The sequence below is a fragment of the Balaenoptera acutorostrata genome, chromosome 3 (assembly GCF_949987535.1).
Source record: "Balaenoptera acutorostrata chromosome 3, mBalAcu1.1, whole genome shotgun sequence".
Taxonomy (NCBI): Eukaryota; Metazoa; Chordata; class Mammalia; order Artiodactyla; family Balaenopteridae; genus Balaenoptera; species Balaenoptera acutorostrata.
The window spans coordinates 8509621-8535242 of record NC_080066.1 but is presented as its reverse complement, the minus strand read 5'-3'; the positions used below and the strand labels follow the sequence as shown (position 1 = coordinate 8535242).

The 25622-nt window shown below is 46.3% G+C and overlaps 1 protein-coding gene and 1 long non-coding RNA gene across 11 annotated transcripts in view; one reads left to right on the top strand and one right to left on the bottom strand.

The window, feature by feature from the left end:
* The first annotated feature begins 5618 nt into the window (after positions 1-5618).
* Positions 5619-24950, top strand: LOC130707722 (uncharacterized). The gene is made up of 7 exons (XR_009007740.1): positions 5619-10558; positions 12086-12210; positions 14384-14617; positions 17511-17754; positions 18722-18829; positions 19911-20021; positions 22085-24950. It is a non-coding gene; the product is annotated as an uncharacterized LOC130707722 (long non-coding RNA).
* FRMD4A (FERM domain containing 4A) overlaps positions 12549-25622 on the bottom strand; it is a 474406-nt gene continuing 461332 nt past the window's right edge. For 8 of the 10 annotated variants that reach the window (XM_057544411.1, XM_057544410.1, XM_057544408.1 and 5 more), the window contains one exon: positions 12549-15794. In XM_057544411.1, coding sequence (XP_057400394.1) covers positions 15692-15794 — 103 coding nt within the window. In that variant the 3' untranslated portion in view covers positions 12549-15691. The remainder of the gene's footprint in view (positions 15795-25622) is intronic. The other 2 variants (XM_057544409.1, XM_057544407.1) reach the window with 1 other exon arrangement.

The following is a 25622-nucleotide window of genomic DNA, read 5'->3' as shown; positions in this document are numbered from 1 at the left end:
TTTGCACAGTGTCACCCCCAGATAATTGTGACGAATCACTGCGCTTTAGAGGTTGAGAGGACTCAGTGGATAGAGGCAGGTGGGGAAATAGAAAGTGGCCTGAGTAGGTGGATTGGCACTGCTGGCTAGAGGTGGGAGTGCGGCTCCGAAGTCAGAACTAACTCGCCTCGGACTGCAGCTCCGCACCCGTGCACGGAAGGGTGTGAGTATGCACGTGCGCCACGAGCGAGTCACTTCATCTCTCCAAGCCTCAGCTTCCTTATCTGCAAATGGTGGGGATACTTGTACATACCTCATGGCATCACTGTTGTATTTAAGCAAAAGAAAACGCTTAGCACGCTGCCTGGCAAGTAAGAGCTCAGTAAATAACAGTTGTGTCCTTGTTGTTAGAGTGAAGACAAAGTAGCTTTCCCCAGCCTGCCGTCAGGGTCAGTGTGGGCTCATGTGACGAGAACAGCGGTGGTGGCAGCAGCGTGCTAGCAGCGTCGGCAGTGCTAGTAGGAGCGTCTATTAAGCATTTACTGTGTCCAGGCTCTATAGCTGCTCACACTTTGAGCCAGTTCTGAGTTTAGAAGGATCGAGAGTGTGGTGGGGCTGGAGTCAGGTGCGCGGGTGCAGGTGGGCTCACAGTCACTTCTTCTGGCCCTTCTTGGGAAGCCTCGAAAGCCAGTTTTGGCCACTGGTGGGGTCTGTGGCTGTGCCTGGCCGATCGTGTCCGCTGGTCATGTGTGCGATGGTGGCTGAGGCCTGCTGTCCTGAATTGAATCAGGGTTCCTTGCCTACCTTAGAAGCCGTTTCTTCTTACTAAATTACAACCGAAGAGAGCTTACTAGAGCAAATAAGAGACGGACGTTCATAAGATATGACAACAGTCTAGACTTTTCTTGTGTAGTCTTGTTGTATAGGACTTGTTTATAAATATTGTTGAACGAACACTCCCCAGGTCACTTCTTTTTAATTCCCAGTCAGCATGGTAGTCAGCTGATTTCGTGTTGTCTTCCCATTTGCTGTCAGTTAATATCCCACCACAAAGAAGAAACTGTGTCATGTGACACCAGTATCTTCTAAAACTGATCAGTGTGGATAGATGGTTGGAAAAAAGAGTTGTACTGTATTCTACAGTGCTGTGAATGTTGGTCATTTTGGGCTTAGGTTGAAAGACGTAGATCTTGTGGAAAAGTCTTCCGTTTCCCTGAAGTGAAAGATCTTCAGAGGACTGCAGATACCATGGGGGTGTGTTAAAAAATGACCTCTCACAGTCTCCAAATCATGAAAGTTTTAGTTCACCAGATGCTACGTATTTCTATTTTTTAGCTATTTCTAAAACAATAAAGGCCTGTCTTTTAAAATCAGTCACAATCCTGAACTAAGTATATTTTTCCCTTTCTATCTCCCACCTGCTCAGACTCCTTTCCAAAGGAGTCGTGTCTTTCTGGATTCAAATTTAGTAAAACACTGGTTTTCCCTCAGAAGTAAATACTGCTTTTCTTAGGAGTGTTCTTGCCAACTGCAAAGACTGAGCAGTATTTTTCAGCACTGCAGCAGGGGGCTGCGGCCGTCTGGAGGTCATGGCTGTGATTCTGGCCTTTGGGGAAAACTAGGAAAAGAAGGCTGAGGCCAAAGGCAATTGACACACAGCGGGGAGAGAGAAAGGACGTCCTGATCTTGTAGGAAGGAGGAGGAGTCCCGAGAGACCAGAGCTAGGAAGGCAGCTGTCACTGGCAACAGCATTTAGGATACGCTGTGACTCTGAGCTCTCAGGAAGAATTTGGAGGAATAGAAAATAGGGTTGATAGCAGCGCGACTTCTTAAGTTTTTCCTTCTGGTGATCTCCTGACCCACTCTAGCCCTTTAGATTGTCCCGGGACTTGACACCAGTAAATACTGTAGAAATACAATTGTCTTTTTATATGAAAGAAAGTAAGCGTTTGGTAGCTTTGAACTTGGGGGATTCCTATCACTGGCTCCTTTTCAGCCCTGCAATAACCCCCTTTATTGCTTCTGGACCTGGAAGGGTAGTAGAACTAAGTGGGGCAGATTCAGTGAAAGGGGAGCTTGGGTTGAGATGCGGCCGTTTCCTTTGTGCAAATATCTCCAAGAGCGTAACTTAGTGGGTCATGCCTCCCTCCTCCCCGTCCTCACCCATGAAGCCCCGGGAGCCCCTGGAAGAATGTTTATCCCATAGAAATTCACGGTACGGAGTCACATTGGGAGGCTTGAACTGAAAGCACTTTCTCATGGCAGGTTTATGTAAGAGTTTCCAGCTGTCGAGAGTGTCAGGAGCCAGCTCCAGTTCCCGGAGGGTCGCTGTGGGAACACCATTACGGCAACTGGTTTCCATCACAGACTCTGCAGTTGGATTGGCTGAGTTACAACTACGCAGTAGTCCTGGAATGGTTAACAGTAACCTTAAAATCTTTTGAAATTTAAAAATAAGTTCTGGTGGTGTGGACCAACTGGGGGAATGCAGTGTGGGCGGCGGCAGCTGTGGTGTGAGCCGAGCCCATTCAAGATTCTGGAACCAGGCTCGTTTAAAAAAAATGTTTTTTACATTTACCAAAACAGTTTATTATGAAAGCATTGATTATTTACTTATTTTTCCACAAACTCTTACACAGCTTGTCCAAACTAGTCCTTGTGTTGATGGTAATGGTTACTCTGTTTAACTAGCCCACTTCCTTTTGTTTAGTCTCTCCTCTATGTCCTTAAGCACCAGCTTTGAAATAATTGTCAGCCTTCTCACAGCATTCAAGGTGAACCCATTACTTTGACCACGGAGGGCAGCTAAGAAGGTTCGAGCTGCTTTCTGAGCATCGTTGGTGATCACAGATGCAGTCACCGAGCTTCCTGCCACCACAATCCAGTCACTGGCGTAGACGGCTCTCCTTGCCCTCTGCACGCCCAGATTTTACAACTTGCCAAAACCAAATTGCCTTTGCTCTCCAACTGCCCTCCCCCTGAGGCTTAGGAGACATCATAAACCATGAGTGTTGTCGTCGGAACCTGGTTTCGAGATTCTGCCATCCTGTGAAGTGGGAGGATTAAAGTTGTAGCTTTGAAGCGTTTTGACCACAACTCACAACAATAACAAGTGCGTGGAGACCCAACATTCCTTGCATATATGCATGTGTAACGAAAGCACTGACCATGCCACGTGCGGTACGTTCTTATGTTTTCTGTTGTGTTTCTTAATTTTAAAAAAAACCATGCTGGTTGTGACCCTCTAAAGTGGCTCACAGCTCATTAATATGTTGTGACCAGCAGTTTGAAAACCATGGATTAAAAGGAGTTATAAGAGTTATGGAAGGAAATGACCTGGTGGATAAATTCAGGGCAATAGGACTCTACTTCTTTTTTATTGTTTTAATTCAAAGAGAGAGAACACTTAGCTCTCAAGGTTAATGTGAAATTTAGCAGATGATAAAACCTCGAGTGCTTCAAATGTTAAATACTTTTGAAGTAATAATTCTTAGGTTTCAAATGGGGAGACTTGTCCATAGAAGAAGCACCAGGACAAGCCTCATATAATCCTGTAAGAAATTTGGCAGTAAAGATAGATACAACCTTGGGCTGGCTGTACATTGTATACAGCAATAATAAATAAGATATTATAAAATAAATAAGAGGTTTTTTGAAAGCATGAGTTAGGATTGGGGCAGAGATACCAGGAGTCAGGTATTATTAATAAGTTACCCGTTGAGGGTTTGTTTAGCCCTTTGAAGACTATTTCCCAAGACTCAGGGCTAGATTACATTTCCATTATTGTAAATTTTTTTATTGAAATGTAACATATACAGAAAAGTGCACAAATCAGAAGAGTACCATATCATAACTTTTTTCAAAGTGAACATCTCCCAAAGTAACTAGCATCCAAGTCAGGAAAGATAATGTTATTAATGCCCCAGAAATCTCTTCATGCCTCATTATAGTCAGAGCCATGGTCCTGATTTTCATCAGGACATTTTCATCACCCCAAAGAGAAACCTGGTACCCATTAGTAGTCATTCCCTGAATGAGTTAGTTTGCTTGTTTTGTTTTGTTTTTTTAATTTAATTTTATTTATTTTTTATACAGCAGGTTCTTATTTATCTATTTTATACATATTAGTGTATACATGTCAATCCCAATCTCCCAATTCATCCCACCACCACCCCCCCGCCCCACCCCGCCACTTCCCCCCCCTTGGTGTCCATACGTTTGTTCTCCACGTCTGTGTCTCGATTTCTGCCCTGCAAACTGGTTCATCTGTACCGTTTTTCTAGATTCCACATATATGCATTAATATACGATATTTGTTTTTCTCTTTCTGACTTACTTCACTCTGTATGACAGTCTCTAGGTCCATCCACGTCTCTACAAAGATCAATGGAACAGGATAGAAAGCCCAGAGATAAACCCATGCACCTATGGCCAACTAATCTATGACAAAGGAGGCAAGAATATACAATGGAGAAAAGACAGTCTCTTCAGTAAGTGGTGCTGGGAAAACTGGACAGCTACATGGTAATAGAATGAAATTAGAACATTCCCTAACACCATGCACAAAAATAAACTCAAAATGGATTAGAGACCTAAATGTAAGACTGGACACTATAAAACTCCTAGAGGAAAACATAGGAAGAACACTGTTTGACACAAATCACAGCAAGATCTTTTTTGATCCACCTCCTAGAGTAATGGAAATAAAAACAAAAGTAAACAAATGGGACCTAATGAAACTTAAAAGCTTTTGCACAGCAAAGGAAAGGAAACTGTAAACAAGACGCAAAGACAACCCTCAAGAGTGGGAGAAGATATTTGCAAATGAAGCAACTGACAAAGGATTAATCTCCAAAATATATACAAGCAGCTCATGCAGCTCAATATCAAAAAAACAACCCAAGCAAAAAATGGGCAGAAGACCCAAATAGACATTTCTCCAAAGAAGACATACAGATGGCCAAGAAGCACATGAAAAGCTGCTCAATATCACTAATTATTAGAGAAATGCAAATCAAAACTACAATGAGGTATCACCTCATACCAGTTAGAATGGGCATCATCAGAAAATCTACAAACAACAAATGCTGGAGAGGGTGTGGAGAAAAGGGAAGCCTCTTGCACTGTTGGTGGGAATGTAAATTGATACAGCCACTATGGAGAACAGTATGGAGGTTCCTTAAAAAACTAAAAATAGAATTACCATATGACCCAGCAATCCCACTACTGGGCATATACCCTGAGAAAACCATAATTCAAAAAGACACATGCACCCCAGTGTTCATTGCAGCACTATTTACAATAGCCAGGTCATGGAAGCAACCTAAATGCCCATCAACAGACAAATGGATAAAGAGGATGTGGTACGTAGATACAATGGAATATTACTCAGCCATAAAAAGGAGTTTGCTTGTTTTTAATTTGCCCATTTATAGATGAGGTCAGTTATACGTGACTCCTTTTACATTTTATTTCTTTGTCTCAACTTACAGTTTCTGATATTCATCCTTGTGTGTCTGTGTGGTTCTTTCATTCTCACTGCTCTCTCCAGTTCTACTCTTTTTTTTTTTTTTTTAAATATTTATTTATTTATTTATTTATTTATTTATTTATTTATGGCTGTGTTGGGTCTTCGCTTCTGTGCGAGGGCTTTCCCCAGCTGTGGCAAGCGGGGGCCACTCTTCATCGCGGTGCGCAGGCCTCTCACCATCGCGGCCTCTCCTGTTGCGGAGCACAGGCCCCAGACGCGCAGGCTCAGCAATTGTGGCTCACGGGCCCAGCCGCTCCGCGGCATGCGGGATCCTCCCAGACCAGGGCCCGAACCCGTGTCCCCTGCATTAGCAGGCGGACTCTCAACCACTGCGCCACCAGGGAAGCCCTCCAGTTCTACTCTTGATAGACATTTGAGTTGTTTCCAGTTTGTGTATGAAGGTTGTACATGCACTTTTTGGTGAGTATAAATTTCTGTAGGGTATATACGAAGCTGAGAAATTTCTGGGGCACAGGATATGCATGTACTCAGAAGGTATCACTGCAGAGGTTTTCAAAGGGCTTGTGCCAGGTTACCATCCCACGTGCAGGATTTGAGGGGTCCAGGCGCCCCACATCCGAGCCTCCCCTGGTATGTGCTCTGTCATTTCCACTTCAGCTCTTCTGGGGGGGGTTAACATGGCATCACATTGTGGGTTTAATTTGCATTTCGCTGAGGACAAGCAAAGTCGAGCATTTTTCATACGTACTGAATGGCCATTGGATTTTATCTTTTGTGAAGTTTCTGTTCAAGATTTTATTTTTGTCCACTTTTTTCTGTTGACTTCCCAGCCTCTTTCTTACTGACTTATAGTTCTTTATATATTCTGGCTATGAGTCCTATGATAGATATATATATATTACAAATACTTCTCCCGCCCTGTGGCTTGCCTTTATGCAGGGTTTTCTATGCATAGGGGAAATAATCTTGTAACTAGCTCAGGCATAACCTTTGTCAGCTATCTTTGCCAGATAGATTTTATAAAAATCAAATCATGTGAATCTTAAATAACAATCTTTTCATAGTGGCATGCCTGAGTGTGGGATTTGAGAGAAGAGGAAATCGTGTGAGTTTTTGTATTTTTGTCAAACTTTGTAGTTTTATTAGATTACTGTTTCATTAAGACTTGGTTTGTATTTTTCTTCTTTAGGTCTGCAAGTTTATGGACTGTATATGTGTGGTGTGGACACTGACAGCTGCTTACCCTGTTTTCATTCTCCTCTCCTTTACCAACAGAGCCCTACTTTGTGCAGAGCTGCAGTGAGCACAGTAAAAGCTACTTGCTCTCCTGGGACCCTTTGAAGTTAGAGTTGGTTTTGTGACAGGTTCTACCAATAAATATGGATAGAAGTCTTTTGGGTGGGACTTCCAGGAAACCTATTGCTTTTCTAAAAAAGAAAAAAAAAAAAGAGAGAGACTTAGTTAACAAAAATGTTGCCCTTTCTCTCTTCTTTCCTAAAAAGTGGTCATGATGCTTCAGTGCTTTGCAGCCATCCTGCAGTCTTGACAGTGGGAGACCCATGCTAAAGATGGTGGAGTCAGTTCTTTAATGGCATCGTGGGGGTCATTGTTCAAACCTTGAACCACTGTATTAGTCAGGGTTCTCCAGAGAAACAGACCTACAAGGAGATTGTATATATGGAATTGATTCCTTTGATTATGGAGGCTGAGAAGTCCCATGATCTGCTGTCTGCAAGCAGGAGAGCCAGTGGTGTAAATTCCAGTCTGAATCCAAAGGCTGGAGATCCAGGAGAGCCTATGGCAAGTCCCACTTCGAGGGAGGGAGAGGACCAGCGTTCCAGCTCCACGGTCAGGCAGAGAGAGCAGCTTCTCCCTCACCCCACCTCTTGTTCTATTCAGGCCCTCGACAGATTGGATGAGGCCCATCCACACTGGAGAGCAATCTTTTACTCAGTTCACCGATTCAGATGTTCATCTCATCCAGAAACACCCTCACAGACACACCCAGAGTAACGTTTAACCAGACATCTGGGCACCCGGGTCGCAGTCATGTTGACCCATAAAATTAACCGTCACAGCTGCCTTCCTCTGGACCTCACGTTCTCTGAGGACAGTATTGGGTAAGCTCCTGCAGTTGTGTTTCCATATATTCTGTGGAATTCAGTCCCTAAGCAATATACACGTTACTCAGATTTCTCAGCTTTCAGAACCATTGAGGCGTGTAGCAAGTGTGTCCCAGTGCCCTGAGGTCCCGTCTACCCCAACGGGAACAAGACCTGACTCTGCCACGTCCACATCCTACTATGATACACGTAAGTGTAACAGTGTTTGCGGGAATGAGCTCTGGATATCGGCACCAGGTCATTTCAACTGCAGAAAAGCCATGAACCAAACGGACGTTAAAGGCAGCTCAGAGACAGCCAGGTTTCAGAGCAGACAGGTCTGGCCTGTGGTGGAGATTCTTGTCACTCCGTTGGACAGAGGCATCTAGATCTTCTTCTCTTGTGTTACTGCCAAATCTCCATTAGACTTAGAAATGACTTTGAGAGGAATAAACTCCTGAATACCTCTACGGATGTGAAAGGTGTTTGAGAAAATGCACGATTGTGCTTTCCTCTTTTGGGGGGAAAGTATCTTTTTTTTTAAATTTATTTTTGGCTGTGTTGGGTCTTCGTTGCTGCACGCGGGCTTTCTCTAGTTGCGGCGAGCGGGGGCTACTCTTCATTGTGGTGCTCGGGCTTCTCATTGCGGTGGCTTTTCGTTGCAGAGCACGGGCTCTAGGCATGTGGGCTTCAGTAGTTGTGGCTCGTGGGCTCAGTAGTTGTGGCTTGTGGGCTCTAGAGCGCAGGCTCCTCAGTAGTTGTGGCGCACGGGCTTAGTTGCTCCGCGGCATGTGGGATCTTCCCGGACCAGGGCTGGAACCCGTGTCCCTTGCATTGGCAGGCGGATTCTTAACCACTGCACCACCAGGGAAGTCCCGGGGGAAAGTATCTTGATATGCTTCCACCTGTTATTACCACGGTCCCTTCTAGAACAGTAACTCACATTACGCTAACGTGGGCCGAAAGGGTACATGTGTTTTTTGCAAAATTATAAAAAATTGTGTTTGCCTCTCCCGCAGCACCTGCCACACCCTGCTTCGGGATGAGACCCTGCAAACCACATTTCTCCTTTGCTGACTGGCTTTTTGTTGGGTTCTACCGATGGTGGGGCGCACGGGAGATGGGAACCCCGAGGAGGGAAGAAGGGGCCTGTTGCTCTCTGTTTGCCTCCTGTCCCTGGCGGTGTTGGCCCAGCCGCGGGTCGCAGCCCAGCAGTGACAGTTCATTCTTGGAGGAGGAGGTCCTGGCTCGCAGGATTGCCACACTTTCATAGAACCAGCTCTGCCTCTCGAAAATCGCAGCGCCGTCAGCCGGTGCCCCTTTCAGACCTTTGGATCCCGGCTCCGTGAGGTCCTGCCACGTCGCGAGGCACCGGTACCAGCTGCGCGGTGTCCACGCCTCAGAGGTCTGACTCCCAGCTCCGTGGGTGCCCCCTTCAGCTTCTGGGTCTTCAGAGTCCCTTGTCTCTGTTTCCTAGCCCTAAGGGTGCAGGCTGCTTCCCTTGGTTATCACCTCTGTCGCCGCTTCACTATCCTGTTCACAGCCCTTGATATTCAACCCAGGAGGCGTGGTCTTGGCCTCCTGATTGAACAGCCAGCCGGATTTGCAGTTCCTGCGCGAGAGGGAATGAAGCTGGGTCCTCTTCCGGCACCCCCAGCTCAGGTTGGCTTCCCACTGGCATGCGTGGCCTTTGCTCCTAGATCCTGGGATTCACCCCAAGCGCGGAGAACTGAGACGATGGAGAAGCGGGTATTTCACCTCCTGTGCGGGCGTGCAGTCCTGTCCTCGTGCCCCGTCTCCTCCGTTCCCACCCTGCTCATCCTCAGTCTCTTCAAGACCTTCTGTCCACTCACTCCTCCGCTCGCTGCTACTTCATCGTCACCTTGGCTTTGCTTTTCTGTGTAGTCCGTCTAGATCCCATTGTCACCGCTTCACTCAATCACCAGGACCGTCTACGCTCCTGCCCTGTTGCCCTCTGGCCACACTGCACTACACAGCCCGGGCCTGGCACGTTCCATCTGTCCCCTCCTGCGCCCACCAGCAGGTGCCACTGGAGGGGGTGCACACGCCAAGCGTCCGGTGTCAGCTGGGCCCCAAGTGATGCCTGGAGGGCATTCTCCACCTCCTCTCCTCTTGGGGCTGTTCTCACCTGTGACTCTGCTCCAGCCCGACCCTACCCTCCTTTCCTGTCTCACCTGGAGGGTGGCCTCACCTATCTTTTCTCACACCGGGTTGAGTATGGAGGCAAAGCTTCAGGTCTGTTTCCCACACTCACCACCTGTTCTTACCTTACTTGGAGGAGAAGGGGTTGCTCCTCCTGTCCTGGGCTAGATCTTCCACTGACTGACCTTGCTTACCCAATACTGTCCTCATGACACATCTCCTAATGTAATTTGCTTTCATTTTCACCCCCTCCTTCTACTCCCAGGAGAATATATATCTTCCGAGAGCAGGGATTTCACATCCATTTGGTTGACCATGAGGTGAGAAAGAAAGTCATCATGGTTGATTCCAAGGGATTTGGCCTGAGCCCTGGAAGATTGGAGTTGCCTCTGACTCAGCTGAGGAAGGTCATTAATGGAGCAGGTTTGGAGGGAACGTCAGAAATTCAGCTCTGGACGTGTTAGCACGTTAGACATCCATGTGGAGCTGTTGAGTGGGCTGGAGGATTGGACCCGTTTTAGAGCTGAGGTCCAGGGTACAGGGAGAGACACAGGTGTCCTCAGCATAAGACACTTAAAACCATGGACAAGAGGAGAGCTACAGGAAATGACTGTGGATGGTAAAGAGGAGGCCTTGAACTGAGCTCTGGGACACTCCAGCGCCCAGACCTCGGGCAGATGAAGAAAAACCATCAAGGAGGTTGGCGGGAGGAGCCCTGACTGTGATGAGGAGGAAAACCTGGAGGATGCGCTGCCCTGGGTTCAGGTGGCAAGAGTGTTTCCATGAAGGACGCCAGAGGGATCAGCTGTGCCCATTGCTACGGGTAAGTCACATAGCACGCGAACAGAGAATCAACCATCGGATTTGGCCTTGTGGGGAGGCATCCTTGACCTTGACAGGAGTGGTTTTGGTAGAGTGGGAGGAATGGAAGCATGATTGGAGGGGGTTTGATAGAAAAAGGATGAATGGGTGAAAAACAAAAGGAACCTACTCTTTTGTGGGGATAAAAATGTATGGAGAGAAAAATGGGGTTTTCTGATTTAAAAAAAAATCTTGGTGCAGTTGCACAACATGGGCCCTATCAGCTAACCTGCTCGCTGTTTATACTCCTGAATTGCAACCCAGGTCCTTCAGCTGTTACCTGAACAGATACTGACTATGCTGGGGGTGTGATTTTGTGCAAGACAGAGGTTATACCTCTGCACGTCCTTTCACCTTTTCTCTACCATCTCTTTGACCAGGCAGCTCCTTGAACGAGAGACGAGCGAGAGATCTCAATTACACACTTGCTGACCTCTTATCCATGGGGCTCATTTTACTCTCTTCCTTCTATCTGTTTAATGCTGGTGACCTAATTTCCCCTTATGTTGTGGTCGTGTGCCTGTTTGTTTAGTCCGCGAGAATGTAAGGTTTTGAGGACCTGGACCCATCACACAATGTGGAGTGAATGACTGGCTTCAACAGCGGGCCCCTGCCTGCTTGCTGGCCCACATCAGGGGTTCTCTGGTGCTCTTCTTTTTAGAGAGAATTTCGTGTCTGAGCCTTTTTGAACTGGTATTCTGGGAGTAAGGAAGGAGAGGCCTGGCTATTTCTAGTGCTTTCTACGGCAATCAGGTTATTTACTGTGTTCTCTAATAACCAAAATAATGATTGTTTGGAATTGCCTTGTTGACACAACGTAAGGGGAGTGCATGTGTGTGCTTGTGTGTGTGTGTGTGTATGGGTGGTGAGAGGTAGGAAGGAGTGGGAAAGAAACGGGAATGTCCCAGCGTCCTGTGGGCCAGCTGCTTTCACGTGATAGAGCTTAATAGGAGATAGATTTCTTTCCTGAGCGGCGACATATTTACATGGAAAATGCTTAACGGGAGATCCTGTTTGTTTGCGATCAGTGTTGATCACCTCGGTACAGAGGCCCTCGTTGCTTTGCCAAGGACAGTCTTAGGAAGTATAAGATGCTGTCCTGATGGGCTTGCTTCCAGACGTGCTTCAAGCTCTCAATGGCTTGTTTCCATTTTGGTTAACCCACACCGGTGGCAAATGCTTCAGCAAGGCTTTCCATCCCAGGATGCTCTTGGCTGCCAGATTTCTAGTTTCATGCTAGTGAAGAGATGCAGTGTGGGTTAGGGGGCCAGGGATGTAGTTGCAGCAAAAGCTCCACTAAAGTAAGCCAGTCACCGATTTGCCCATCAGTGTGGGCTTTTTGTACCTGCGGGCCCAGCGGGCTGTTGCTTTGGTGATAGGATTTAGAGGGTGGGTGACAGGAGTCTGAGCTGTGGTATGAACAGCAGTGGTGGTAAAGAGCCTGAGCTTCCTGCCTGTCTCCCCAGTTGGCCCTTTCTGTCCTACACAGAACCAGGGACCACAGGGGACAGAGACGAAGGACGATGACCTCCAGAGCCCAGACGCCCTTGGTGTTTCTTCCACGTGGCACTGTTCGGTGGGAACAGTACCCAGCCTAGCACATACTGCACACAGGTAACTATTTGTCATGAGCAGTGATACAAATACTAAAATAGCATCCTAACAAAGGCTGACCTCTCATCTCAAATCCTTTTTGTAGTAGGAGGAATACCTAACTAAGAATATATTATCTTTGTATAATTAAGAAAGGAAACTAGAATAAGAGGGAATTAGCTTCTACTAAACAAACCAAGCTTGTCTACATCATGGAGTAAGCCACTGAGAATATCACCTCTATAGACTGACTTTAAAAAAGGAGCCAGATGGGGCACAGGCAACTGAATGACAGATCCCCGGAGCGTGCGTATTTATCACTTAGAAACAAACAGAATGTCCAAGAGGCAACTGAGATCTTTTCATTTTGAAAATGCTTTAATAAGTGTTGACAACACTGTTTTGCAAAATGTAAAGGTACTATACAAATTCTTAATACAAAAAGAATAAATTAAAAGCAGATTTCTTTTTAATTCTGCAACTTTGTCTACAACATACATCTTTGTCATTGATTACAGTTGAACAGAATCCAGTAAAATCATTTTACATGCTCTACAAGTCAGTTTCAGGAGCGACGACCTAATCCTTTCTTCCCCAGTATTAAACTAGAGTCCATTTTACACGACTTGTAATAAACTATTGACATTAATGTATATGTAAAACTTTACACCTAGTTAATTAAGCAGTAACTGGTCATCTGATAGCACCTGGATGGGGTTTGCTATATGTAGAACTAAACTAATACCGAATGAAAACAAATTGGAATTTGAACGGTTTCAACACTCACCTGCATATGATCAAATTAGAAAAACCCACCTGTCTCACAACAAAGTCTGACGTAGGTGTTTTCACCAGCCTTCTGGCTAAACAGGCAGTTTCTTACACTATCCAAAGAATCCAATAGGGGCTTTGTATCAGACCAGGGGTTTCATATTTCATCTTAATTTGCTTTAAAGAAATAGGGATATATAAAGAGCTTGCCAGTGCTTGTGTACAGTAACTATATCATTTCCCACCACACTCATCATTAACCACGTCAGTCTCAAAGGACCAGCACTTTTACGTACATCCTGTAGGAACTGAACGCAGCTCAACAGTAAAACCTGTTTTACTTAATCTCCGTCTTTACTACCGGACCATCATTACTGTTTGCCTGAACTGTAATTCTGCCCCTCTATCCTGCCTCCATTCCTTTCTGCCCCCCAAATCCCACACCCAAGTGTTTAGAAAGAATTTTCGTCTCTCAGTCTTTGTAACCCAACTGGGCTAAAAATTTGATCCGACTGACTTCAGACTTGATTTCAAACTACTATCCCTGTTGTATCATGCGCAGTATGTAACCTTGCCACCTCGTCTATTTCCCTTTTGACTTTTCCTCTGGGACAGAGTTCAGTTTGATTATTCATGTATCTTCTTTTGGGAGAAAGAATCTGGCCTAATACAGAATGTTTCTGAATGGGGAAAGAAAAACCTGCCGTTTGTAGCTCTGAGCATCAAAATAAGAGCAACACCCCTGCCCGTGTCAATCCCCAGAATTGTTTAATATCATCATAACCAATTTTATTTACCCTGCAGGATTTACCCCTAAAGTGTTCTGTGAATATTAATCCCTTCCGCAAGCTGGTATCACCAACCCAGCCCGTGCACAGAGCCAGGGAAGCCTGGCCCTGAGCCGTCCAGCCTGGCCCCAGCCTGCCGTGAGCCCGCAGGGGGAGCGCCGTGGGTATTTCCTGATAGTTCATTTTAACCAATGCTAAGTGTCCGTTCTTACCCTCCTGGTCTGGTAGAGTCTACTGTTTATTCTTGGATTACCTATACATAAAAAACAAAGCTTTTTCTTGTTACGCTAAAGCTAACTTCAACTCTGCTTGCCCACAAATCTCCCCCACCCCAGCTCCTGTCTCTGGCTGTCCACTGCCTTTCCAGTAGGAAGTCATTACAAGTGAGGAAAGAAATTTCCCCCCCGCCCCGCCACTTGCGCCAATAAGCACAGCATCCCACCTCTGTGGAGACCGTGTTTGTGCCATTTGAAATAACCCAACTACGAGTGTGCACTTGTTAGTATTATAAAAGTATTTTTGAGGCCTTTGAAGATGGATGGCTTTCCAGTTGTGTATTAAGCATAGCTCAAAACACATGTAAACGTGCAGCTCCCACACACCTTTCTTCTCTCTTCCTTTTTTGGTACCTGCAGACCGTCGTGACACATCAAGGTCGCTGATGATGTCGTAGGCACATGGGCCCTCTGGGAGCTGATATATTTTTTCAACCCTGCTCTGCCTGCCAGCTAGTAGACATGTGAGTGCGGTCTTCCTACCTAGGGGCATAGTCGGGTTCCTGGAAGAAGCGGCACGTTGGTAACCGGGTGCCATCGGACCTGAGCTCTTCGTCACACGAGTGCTAACAAACAGAAGATGGGCCACGGCAGGTAAACACCTGAATGGATCGCAGTGTGCTTTCCCCTTGGCTTCCCATACAAAATCAAATGAAACACCTTGTGAGAAATAAATAGGGTACACTTTTACGGGTTGTTTTAATGAGAGAGAACCACTTTTGGCAACCATCACCTTACGTTTCCTACAAATCCGCAAAGGAAAGCAGCTTTGTGTCCTGGGCTGAACCCCCCATGCAGGCCGGGGCTAAGCGGACACTCCGCTACTCCCCGTGGGTCTGTTCTCCTTGGGGTCCAGACTCGTGGAGATCCAAGTCAGCAGTGCCAGCCAGGGGTCCCCCGACGTGGCCATCACATGGGGTTAGTTTTCAGGCTCTCGATGGAGCGGGGTGAAGAGGGGCACCCGTCACAGATGGCTGACTTTCATGTGTGGGATGCAATAGCAGTGGAGGATTTAAAGGAGGTCTCATTGCAGAAAGAACGTCTTCCTCTTGGCCCCTCTTAATTTTTTGTGTTTTTAGTTTTTAATTTTTTAAAATCTTTGGCAGCATAACTGACTGTGATCCTTGGATGCTTCTCTGACGTGTTCAGCTTCTGTTTCCGTTCTCCCTGCTCCCGCAACAGTCACTCCTCCCAGGAAGTAGTTCAGCTGTCCGCTGAATGTTCGCACGAGGCATCTTCGTCACCAAGGGCTTGGTGGGCCTCCAGGGGGGCCCCAGCTTTCACAGTCTTTCTGGATCGCCCTGTACATAAGTCCCCTCTCCTGGTCTCCACCAATGCCACTAGCCCACAGGAATCCAGGCCAGCCAGCTTCCCTGATGGTTCCCGGCCAGGGGGCTGTCGCGGCAGGGGGGAGCCACCAAGGTGCCGTTGAGGATTGGTGCCTGGCTCTCTGGGCAAGGGAGCCAGGAGACACACAGTGGGACCGGAACCTTCCAGAATGTCTCCTCAGTCAGGTTGTTGGAGGGTGAGGGGGACGCGGAGACAGGAGAAGAAAAGTGCTGAGGGCCGAAGCTGGTGCAGGGTGACACTGCGTCTGGGTAAGGCAAATGAGAGGCAGTGAGGTGATCTCAGAATGGCGTCGAGGCGGCCAGATTGAGGCCGGCTGGCTCACACGAGGGTCCCGGGCTTGGCTTTTTCTTGCCCGTACCACTGGACATCAGCTAGTTCTGGATAGAGGGAGGAATCCAGGAAACAGCTATCGTTGTAGCTCCTGCAGGGAATCCAAGGACGAGAGGAGACGGTTAGGGGGGAATGCTACTTAGCAGTCTGCGTTCAGAAGTACGTGTTCACAGGGGGCCGATAATGATCGCTAGTCTTCCCTGTTCATAAGGAACCAGGCCTGCGACAAGGCTGTGTACAGCAGGCTCGCGCCGACGGGAAAACATTCACACAGAGGGGACCTAAACCTTGCACAGCTGTGGAGGGAAACGGAGCTAACACTTACGCGGTGGTCCTCAGGCTTGGCTGCATGTGGGAATCACCCGGGAACCCCCAAAACACTCCTGTCCGGGCCCACCGTGGAGATGCTGGTTTAATCGGTCTGGGGTGTGCGTGAGTGTCAGGAGCTTTCACATCCCCCCACGTGACTCTCCCATGCAGCCAAGGCCCAGAACCCCTCCGGCTGGAGTCCGCAGGATTTTTTTTTTTCTCAGACAGTGGCTTGCTTTGTCCTCCCTGAGATCCCAGGTGTAACCAGCGTCCCCCAGATATTTATTCTGTCCCGGAAGCACATGCGAAATGGCAGGTTTCCCTGTAGGGAAACTGAGGTGATATTTTGAATGGAGTCTTACTGCTGTTTATTTGAAATAACATGTATTGTTGTGTGATTATCAAAAAAAGTATTGAAAATATACAGAAAAGCGTATAGAAAAGACTTTGTAAAAAAAGACTTGCAGCTGTGCGTCACGACGCAGGTTGGGTACAGTTGTCCCTTGGTATCTGCAGGGAATTGGGTCCAAGAGCCCCCCTGGTTACCAAAGTCCGAGGATGCTCAAGTCCCTGATATAAACTGGTGCAGTACACTTGGCCCTTCGTATCTGTGGGTTCCTCATCAGTGGATCGGAGGGCCAGCCGACTGTATTTGTTGGAAAAAACCTGAGTGTAAGTGGACCTGTGCAGCTCCAATCTGTGTCGTTCAAGGGTCAGCTGTGGTTTTTACATATCAAGAAGCAATCACATGGATATGCTGATGCCCATGATCATTACTAGGCATCATTATTAGGGAAAACGGCCCCTCCCCACTGATCCTAAACTAGCTCTTTCAGGGCTAAAGATCACACTTCATCTCAGTGAATCTAGAAATGGGCTGGAATTTGCCCAGGAGGCGCCCAGACGCTGGCCCGAGGAGATGGGGTCCTACCTTCCTCTCCCCGCCCTGCTGGCCGCACGCAGCCCCTGACGTGGGCATGGCTGACCTCGGTGCCCTGTGCAGGAACAGCTGCAGAGTGGCCTGGATTACCGCCTGTGCTCTTCCTTTGTTTAGAGCTTTTACTCCTGGTAACTTCTGAGTGTTCATTTGTGCTGATTTCTAAAGGGATGAAACCTGTAGGCCTTTAACCACAGCTTTCAGTTTTTGGAATAACATTCCTGTGAGGGACATGGGTCTGTGCCTCTGAGTTAGTAGGTGTGGGTTTGTTCAAGCTGGGTTTTCAAGTTTGACCTCCCCAGAGCACACGCCGTTTCGGGGGTTGAAATACCTATTTGGAAACAGCATCAGGACTTTGCATAAATGTCAGAAGGTGATTTCCTCCCCTGCCGCTGATCTCCCCATGCCCTGCGCTACCGTTATGGTTGTGGACGGGTGGCAGGAAGAGACTCAAAGAAAAGCAGGTTTCAGGAGCGTCTTCAGCACAACCTTGTGAACCAGTTTATGACTGAGAATGAGCCGTCATCGCCATTTTTCTATTTGATTTGCTGATTTCTCTAGGAACAAGTGGATGAAGGCATTCTGGATTTCATGAAGGTTTCTCATCTGGCTTTTAAAAAACCCATCAACGTTGGAAAACCCAAGGCCTCTGTGAGCATACCATGGCCTTTAAAGAGAGTCCTGTGCCTGGAACCCCTGAAATATATACTGGGGTTAATACGCTTAAAGGTGGCTTCAGAAGCAAAGTAACATCAAGGCCCTAATTCCGGAACTGGCCCTGCCCATCTATCACGGTCTTCCGGTGGTAAGTAGCTGATTCCATCCTACCCACCCTGCAAACTCTCTCTCCACCCTGATAAAACTGACCTGTGCCATTGTGCCTGAGGGATTGAGAGACTTTTCGTGGCAAAAGGTGGTTGGACCCCACGGTGGACATATGCTGTTCATTGGGGGACAGTCTCTCCCTAACTCTGCGTCGTCCTGGTGGTGTGTTCCACCAGGGTGTCTGCCCTACCCTCACTGAGGGTGGCCAAGTGGCCCGGGGGGGCCAGAGTCCTCTAACCCCAGTCACTGGTCAGAGACGGGCAAATGCCCGAGCATGGCCAAGCAGCTTTCACACCACAGGGCTGTGCGCTTCCTCCCGAGGATGTGAACACCAGGCGCAGGAACTAGAGGCAGGGATGGAAAGAGAACACGCAGGCTCCGTGTTTGCCCGCAGCCATGAGGCAGGTGTGGTCATGCAAATCCCACTAGTTTATAAAAGAACAGTAGAATCCAAATCGTGTTTCTGGAAGCTGGAATCAATTAAGGTTGCCTGCTCAGCTGTGGAGAAGACACTTAAGGTTTTTCATTCACCTGAGCTCCAGAGAGCCTTGCTTTTCTTTTTTCCTTCTGGTAAGAATTATCTCCCCGAAGTTTGCGTTTCTAAGAGCTGGCCTAGGTAAGAGTTCCTGGAGGAGACCAGGTGGAATATTCACAACTCAAAAGCACAGGAAAAGAATGGGAGTTCCTCCAAGAAAGACTTTACTTTCCTAAATCCAGTCTTTTACAATGTCTGCAAGCCTTTTGACATGAAGAAGGGATGTTTGGGGATTGATAAAAAAAAAAAAAGGATAGGTGGGCTTTGAATTGCTTCTAGAGCTGCATTTCCGTTCTTGTAAAGACTAGGTTTGTAAGACAAGGACAGTTTCTAATTCCATAAGGAACTGGGTTGCAACTTGAATGAATGAAGCCAACAAGATCTTTAAACTTTGAACTTGTTTTTTTAACAGTGGTGGCAGCCATGGGATCCAAAGGAGACTTCTGATTTCAAGCTCCCTCCTTTTGGTTGATCTGTCCGACTTTATTCAGGACTTAGGCAAGGACAGATTGTCCTTCTGGTGAGTACTCTTTTGGTTTCTGAATTAGAATGCACTTGGTTCACATTCAAACGTGTAGTTTTCCCGAGAGCAAAACTAAAACAAAAATTGGAGGGCATGGGTCAAACACCTAACGAGAGACAACTGTCTGCAAAACACAAGGCTCCCGGGTAAGGATAAGGTGGTCACAGCCAAGCAAGGTTCACAATAGGTCACTGGCCACCTGCAGGAAAATTCCATGTAATGAGACCCCTGGTCATGGGCAAAGGCTGTCCACCCGGACAAACAAGTATCCTGTGAAAGGCAAACTGTCAAACAATACCCAAGTCCCAGCCCTAAGCTCATGCCTTAGGCTATCGAGGATTTTTTCTTTGTTCTAGGAAAAACTCTGAAAATGGGATCCCAGTCATCAAAATGCTTTAAGGGTGCCCCCCCCGCCCCCGCCCCGCCGGCCTTAGGAACCACCCCCAGCAGTTTTGTGTTAAAAAAATTTTTGGTCTGTCTGCATGCACATGGACCAATCTTACTGAAGACAAACTAAAATGGCAATGGTCACCATGAGGAATGTTCCAATTAGCCAAGACTGTTCACTTCAGAAGTGCACCCGAAAGCAAGGGCTCCCAAATCAAACAAGTGGAATGGAATACCTATTTTAATTGGCGTGAGGAAGCCTCCAAAAGGCTTCAAAATTCCCAAATAGCTTCACTGAAAGATTCATTGCCAAAGGATAATAAAACAATTAAGATACAAGAGATACCCAAAATAAAAGACTGTAAGACTGATGTTAACTCCTACTCTCCCCTCTCTCCACCTTGCCTCATTATACTCGTCCTCTGTCTGCACTGTCTCCCCACTTTGAAGAGACTGCATGACTGTAAACAGAAGCCCATCAAGTTGGTGGCCTTACGGACACTCCCATATCTACCCTCAAAGAAGGACCCCCATTCGGGCTCTTCCAGGGCTGATGGGACTCCATGGATTCTTCTGTAACTGCTACCAGTTATTCCCTTCACAAGCCAAGGGGAAACTAAAATTAATGGAAAACCTTGCCAAATTCTGGTAGATTAGTGGAGCTATACTCTCTAAACCTTTGTTGTTCCAGAGCCTGCAGATGGGATCCTGGTAAATCTGGCAGAAGCTGGAAGGGGTGAGAATTCTGACCAGAGTCAGCTCTCCTGAATCTCTATTTGCATTGCCCAGTTGAGAGAGAAAGGTAAATGTTCATGTCCCTTCCTTTCCAAATCCACACCCATTGGTTGATCTTTTCTCTCCCAGGGACAGCTGTTGCCTTCTCGTTTGTCTCGTTTTGTGTCCTGAGAATTTGGCTTGGCGACCGTCAGGTTGGGCAGCTATAACAGAAGTGTTAAGTTGCACCTTACATTTGTGGCTGAGGTCCTATCGATTAGTGCCAGCCCTCAGGGGAACTAAGTCTTTCCTTCTTTTGGTTATCTTTGGGAGTGGCTCTGGAGCTTGGGAGAGTGGTGTCCTTTGCACCCTCATTGGGAATGCCTCTTGCATCCATGGGGTCTTTCAATATGGCCAGGAATATTTACTGTTTGTCCCCCTGACAAGATATTTAAAAGGATTGTTTAAGTAGCTCTATGGTCAGAAGTTGGCCAAACTGGAAGCTGATATACAGAGCCCGTTAGGAACTTTTTAAAGGCTTTGTCCCCTAAGTCAAAATGAAGCTATGTACCCAGAGGGAAAGAAAAACATTCCAAAGACAAAGCTCTAAATCTAGAGCATAGGAATCTCTTGAATTCCATCTTAGTTGAAGATCTTCTCCCTGATCTAAAGAAGCAAATAGAAGATAATGCAGTTGGATGGGCTATAATGTCCTTCACGTTGCAACCCAATTCCCCGACTGTCCTTGTCTTACAGACCTAATCTTTACAAGAACAGAGATGCCGCTCTAGAGGCAGTTCAAAGCCCACCTATCCTTTCTGTCAATCCCCAGACATCCCTTCTTCATCTCAAAAGGCTTGCAGACATTGTAAAATACCTGGATTTAAGAAAGAAAAGTCCTTCCTGGACGAACTTCCATTTTTTTTCCCTGTGCCTTTGAGTTGTGAATGTTCTACCTGGTCTCCTCCAAGAATTCCTACCTAGGCCAGCTCTTAGAAACACAAACTTCAGGCAGGTAATTCTCGCCAGAAGGAAAAAAAGATGGGGAAGGCTGTTTGGAGCTTAGGTGAGTGAAAAATCTTAAGTGTCTTCTCCACAAATAGTAATGAAAAGCGTTAGCCATCTGAGCAGGTAACCCTACCTTACTCCAACTTCCAGAAACAGGATTTGGATAAAACTGTTCTTCTAATAAACTAGTAAGTTTTGCATTATTGTACCTGTCTCATGGCTAAAATTTTAAAACAAAAGCTTTACGATCTCTGCATCTGTCTGTATGTTTATCTATGTACATTGTATATTTGTAATGTTTTTCTACCTCTGAGTGGTATTGCCAAAATTAATTTGCAAAAGAGCATATTTAATTGGCTTAAAGAAAAATAAGCGATTATCAAATTAAGTATTCTAAAACTCTGAAATACAGAAACTTAACCCAAATGTTTTTCAAGTTCAAGCATGATCTAGGAAAAGTCTTTAGTAAATGAAAGCTAACTTAAGTTTGTTGGTTTAATTAAAGTAGGTATGTTAAATATAATGCATATGTACAACTTTTATTGTACCTGGGTTTATTAGTCAAATAACTTCACGTTAATCTCTATTACAAAATTTGTCACCAAGGAAGAGAATTTAAGATGTTGGCTAGCTGTTTAATGCCTCGAGAAATTTTCATGACTATTCTAAACAGAATTGTTAAGAACAAATGATCTGTATGTTTCTCACTGGGTAGAAGCTTTTTCCTGTTGATAAGTAACTGCCTCTTTTGTAGCAAAGAAATTACTTCAAAACATCTTCCCTATAGGGGGCACCCCCATCATTTTTGCATAGTGACTGAGGAACTCATTTTACTGGCCAGGTAATCCGAGAACTCTGGAGAGTCCTTCTTATGCTATACAGGCTGCATTCAGGACTAGGAGAAAAGACTAATGACATCATTAAAATCCAATTAGGAAAATTTCCTGAGACTTTGACCAAGGTGCTGTCACTGGTCCTTTTGCATCTAAGGTCCTTGCCTTTTGAAAAACCTAAGCTCACTCCCGATGAAACAGTATCTGGCAGACCCATGCATCTGCTTCAGTCTCCATACTGTGACCCTCAAATTGCCCAACAGGACCTATTAAAAAATTGCTAGTCATCTATTCTCTATTCCTCCTACAGGTTAAAAAGCTTATGCTGAACAAGATTACAGCCTGACACTGACACCTCTCATGACCTACTTCCTGGAGAATACATCCGCTGGAAAAGACCCCAACAACTAAAGGACTCCTGCTTTGCTCCTTGGAAAGGATCTTTTCTGGTACTGCTCGCCAGTTCCTGCACAGCTAAACTTGAAGGCATCCGGCCCACCTGAAAGGAGTAACAGGACCAGAACGAACCAGCAAAGCCACTGGTGATCTCACACTTAAGATCTCCCGGCACCAGAAGCAGACGACATCAGACATAGACAGCTATCCCAAGACAACGGGCCAGGCCTGTATAACTTAACTTGATTTCCACCACTGTTCTCTTTACTGTGGAAATCACGATGGGGGAAGTTAACCAGACTCCTCCACTTACCTGTTTTCTCTCTGGGTTGCCCGTGTCTCCCAGGCAATTGCCAAGGGAGGTGACCTTTCAGACTCTGTATTTGTCATTTAAAACTCCGATCTGTCTGTAAGGTTGGAGACTCCTTGGTCCTTCCTGTAACCCGATTTTTCTTCTCTCATCCTTAGTGCCATCGTAAGCAACAGCTGAAGTCCCTTCGATGTCAGCTACAGTGTTAAACTTTTGCAGCCCGGTTTCCCAGTGCCTTATTTTTACCTTTCTCTCATCATAACTCTCCTTGCCCAATTTGACACAAGTATCTTGTAAACCGTAGTACATTTGTGCCCCCCATGTTCTTATGGTTATCTAAATCAGATTTCAAAGGATTTGTCTCTTACCTCATGAGAGATGTTAAACTACTTAGGTTTATTGTTCAGTTACATGGGAAGCATTGCCAACTAAGTGATGATAAATCATCTTGGGTTATTTGTATTTTAATAACAATTATTAATATAATTAAGTGTTCTAGAAATTGTGTGAAATTCCTAGAAATCTGATATGTCTTGGTATAATGTTATCAGTCATAATTCTTGTTATCTTAAAATATTGTCTATCACAGAAATAACCAAATTTCCTTGTCAATTCCATTCTAATGAACTCTCATCAGATCTTTAGCAATGGGCATTTTTAAGTTCTTTTGTCATTTACAGATATTGTTTTACTCTGATGCTTTTGCAAAAGTGAGATTCATGGCAAGGAACCTACCAAGAACTCTTGGCCACCACATGGCTGCCAAATCACAAGGGGTCCAACCTTGGGTACATATTTCACAACTGATGAAGGCTCCACCTGACTTCTGGTCCCGTGCAAAAAAGCTGGAGATCTCAAATCAATCAAACCGACTGGCAAGAGAAGAAGCCACCATCAAGATAGAGACTGCCTCCTCCCAAGATGTCAGATCAAGAACATGTCTTTCCATTCTTCCTTCCCTCTCTGACCATCCTTTTCCTAATTCTCACACTGTGAAGGTTTTTATGATTTCTTGCTGTCCATCTTTTTTGCTTTGCTCTGGCTTGGAAATATAATGCCATTGTTCACATACCTAAGGCCGTTGCAAAGGGGGGTAAATCTAACCTCAAAGACTGTTTGAATTATCACGATGCCGGGGATTACGCTGTTCTGTCCATCACGAACTGCTCCCTGATTTCCAATGCCTCCGATTCTCTGGACCAACCTCAGCCAGCCCACCTTTCTGTTGTGTCCCACTCCCTAACCCTGGGGATCTGCTTCCTTGTCTCTGGTTAACACCCCGGGGAACCCTGCATCCAGGCTCTGTACAAAGAAAGGGACACAAGGCAAGGGAAACGAGAATAAAACCACCTGTGCTGTCTACAGACCCTTCAGGTGTACTGGCCTCTACGGCTGTCACCTTTTGGGGCCCGAGCCACAGACGGAAACAGGAATTACCGCGAAGCATTCAGTGGTTCAAAATCTGCTTCCTTTGGTGCAGCCCTACTCCGCCGGCCAGGAGCTGATGCAAATGAGGCCACGACCAGGAAGCTCTCCTTACCTCTTGAAGATTCCAGAATCCGCTGGTAAAGCAACAGCTGCCCAATGAAAATCCCTAGACTCTCTGGCCAAAGTTGTTCTTGATACTAAGAGAAGCCTCTGGTTGATTATCCTTTAGCTGAACAAGGAGATGTCTGTGCTGTGACCACCACCACTTGCTGCACCTGGATCAACACTTCTGGGGAAGGCGAGACTCAGCCACGTAAGATTACTGAACAAACCAGTCACTTTCTTAGGCCAACAAACCAGCCAACGGGATCGATCTTTGGGGATTATTCTGCTTATAATAGTCACGGCAGTTGCCGTAGTGTGCTGTATTCTCGCAAAAGCTTTAAATGCATTTTTGCAGCCACTAGCTACCAAGCAAATGATCTCCCTCAGAACAGAACGTCAGAAAAGGAACAAAGAGAATGACCGACTGAAAGACCGTGAACCCAATGCCGTGACCTGTGAAGACCACACAGAGATTCAGCAAAAAAATGGTAAGAACGCCAAAGCCATAGCTGGGAGTAGCGCTAATGACTTAAATTTTGATCACTTCTCTTAATTAGGCTCAGAGCCTGATGAAAAGGGGGGAATTGTTAAAAACAAGACAGCAAACCCAAAATGAAGTCGCTTAGGCTAGGTTCCATATCACCAAACCGAGACGTGACGTTATAGTTTCCGCTCCCCCAGAAAGGAATCTTTAACCAGTCAAATCGGGACTCGCCGATCAGCATGAGGGAGGGCGTCCGCCCGACAGACCCCTGCCGCCCCCTAACGGAGATCGAGTGGGCTACAGCCAACCCGCGTTTTCACCTGGTGTAACTTCCTCGTTCCTGCTCCTTTCTGCCTGCATGTCTTTCGTTTTGTACAGCTCCCCAGAGCTCCTTTCTATCTGCCGGACTGGCTGCTGCCTGATTCATGAATCACTGAAATAAAGCCCGTAAGCTCTTTCAAATATGCTCAGTTGAATTTTTTTAACACCATCATCTTCCTCTCAAAGGCTCAGCCCCTGTTTTCCGAATCCCCCATCTGCCAGCGCAGGGCACTTGCAGTAAAAATTGTTCCACGTCTCCCCGCTTTGGTTCAGGATCTTGTCCTACCCTACTTTTCAGGCTAAGTCTCACTCTTTCTCTACAGCAAAATGACACTCTGCTGTTCCCCAGACACCCCTGCTTGTTTCTGCCTCTGTGCTGCTTTTGCCCTTGAACGGGCCTCCACCCTTCGAGCCCCCTCCTCGCACCCCGGGCCTTGGAAGGGATCCCTCTCCCCTTGGAAACCTTTCAGCATTTTGTTTAAAGTCTCAGGGCATTTAATACGTAAGTGCTGCAAGAGACATTTTTTGATTGAGTAAACTTACCACTTTTTTTTAGCCACTTCTGAATGGTATGCTTTTTAGTTAACCCTTGAAATGCTCTCAATTTCAATACCTTGTCTCCCCCTGAGGACAGGAACCAGACCAGGTGTTCATGTTTTTATGCCCGCTGTAGCAGGGCTTTGCAAATTCCAGCGTGCATTTGATTCACCCAGGGATCCTGTTAAAATGCAGATTTGAATTCAGTATGTCCAAGAGTCTGCCTCCTAACAAGCTCCTGGGTGATGGTGAGGACGGTGCTCGTCT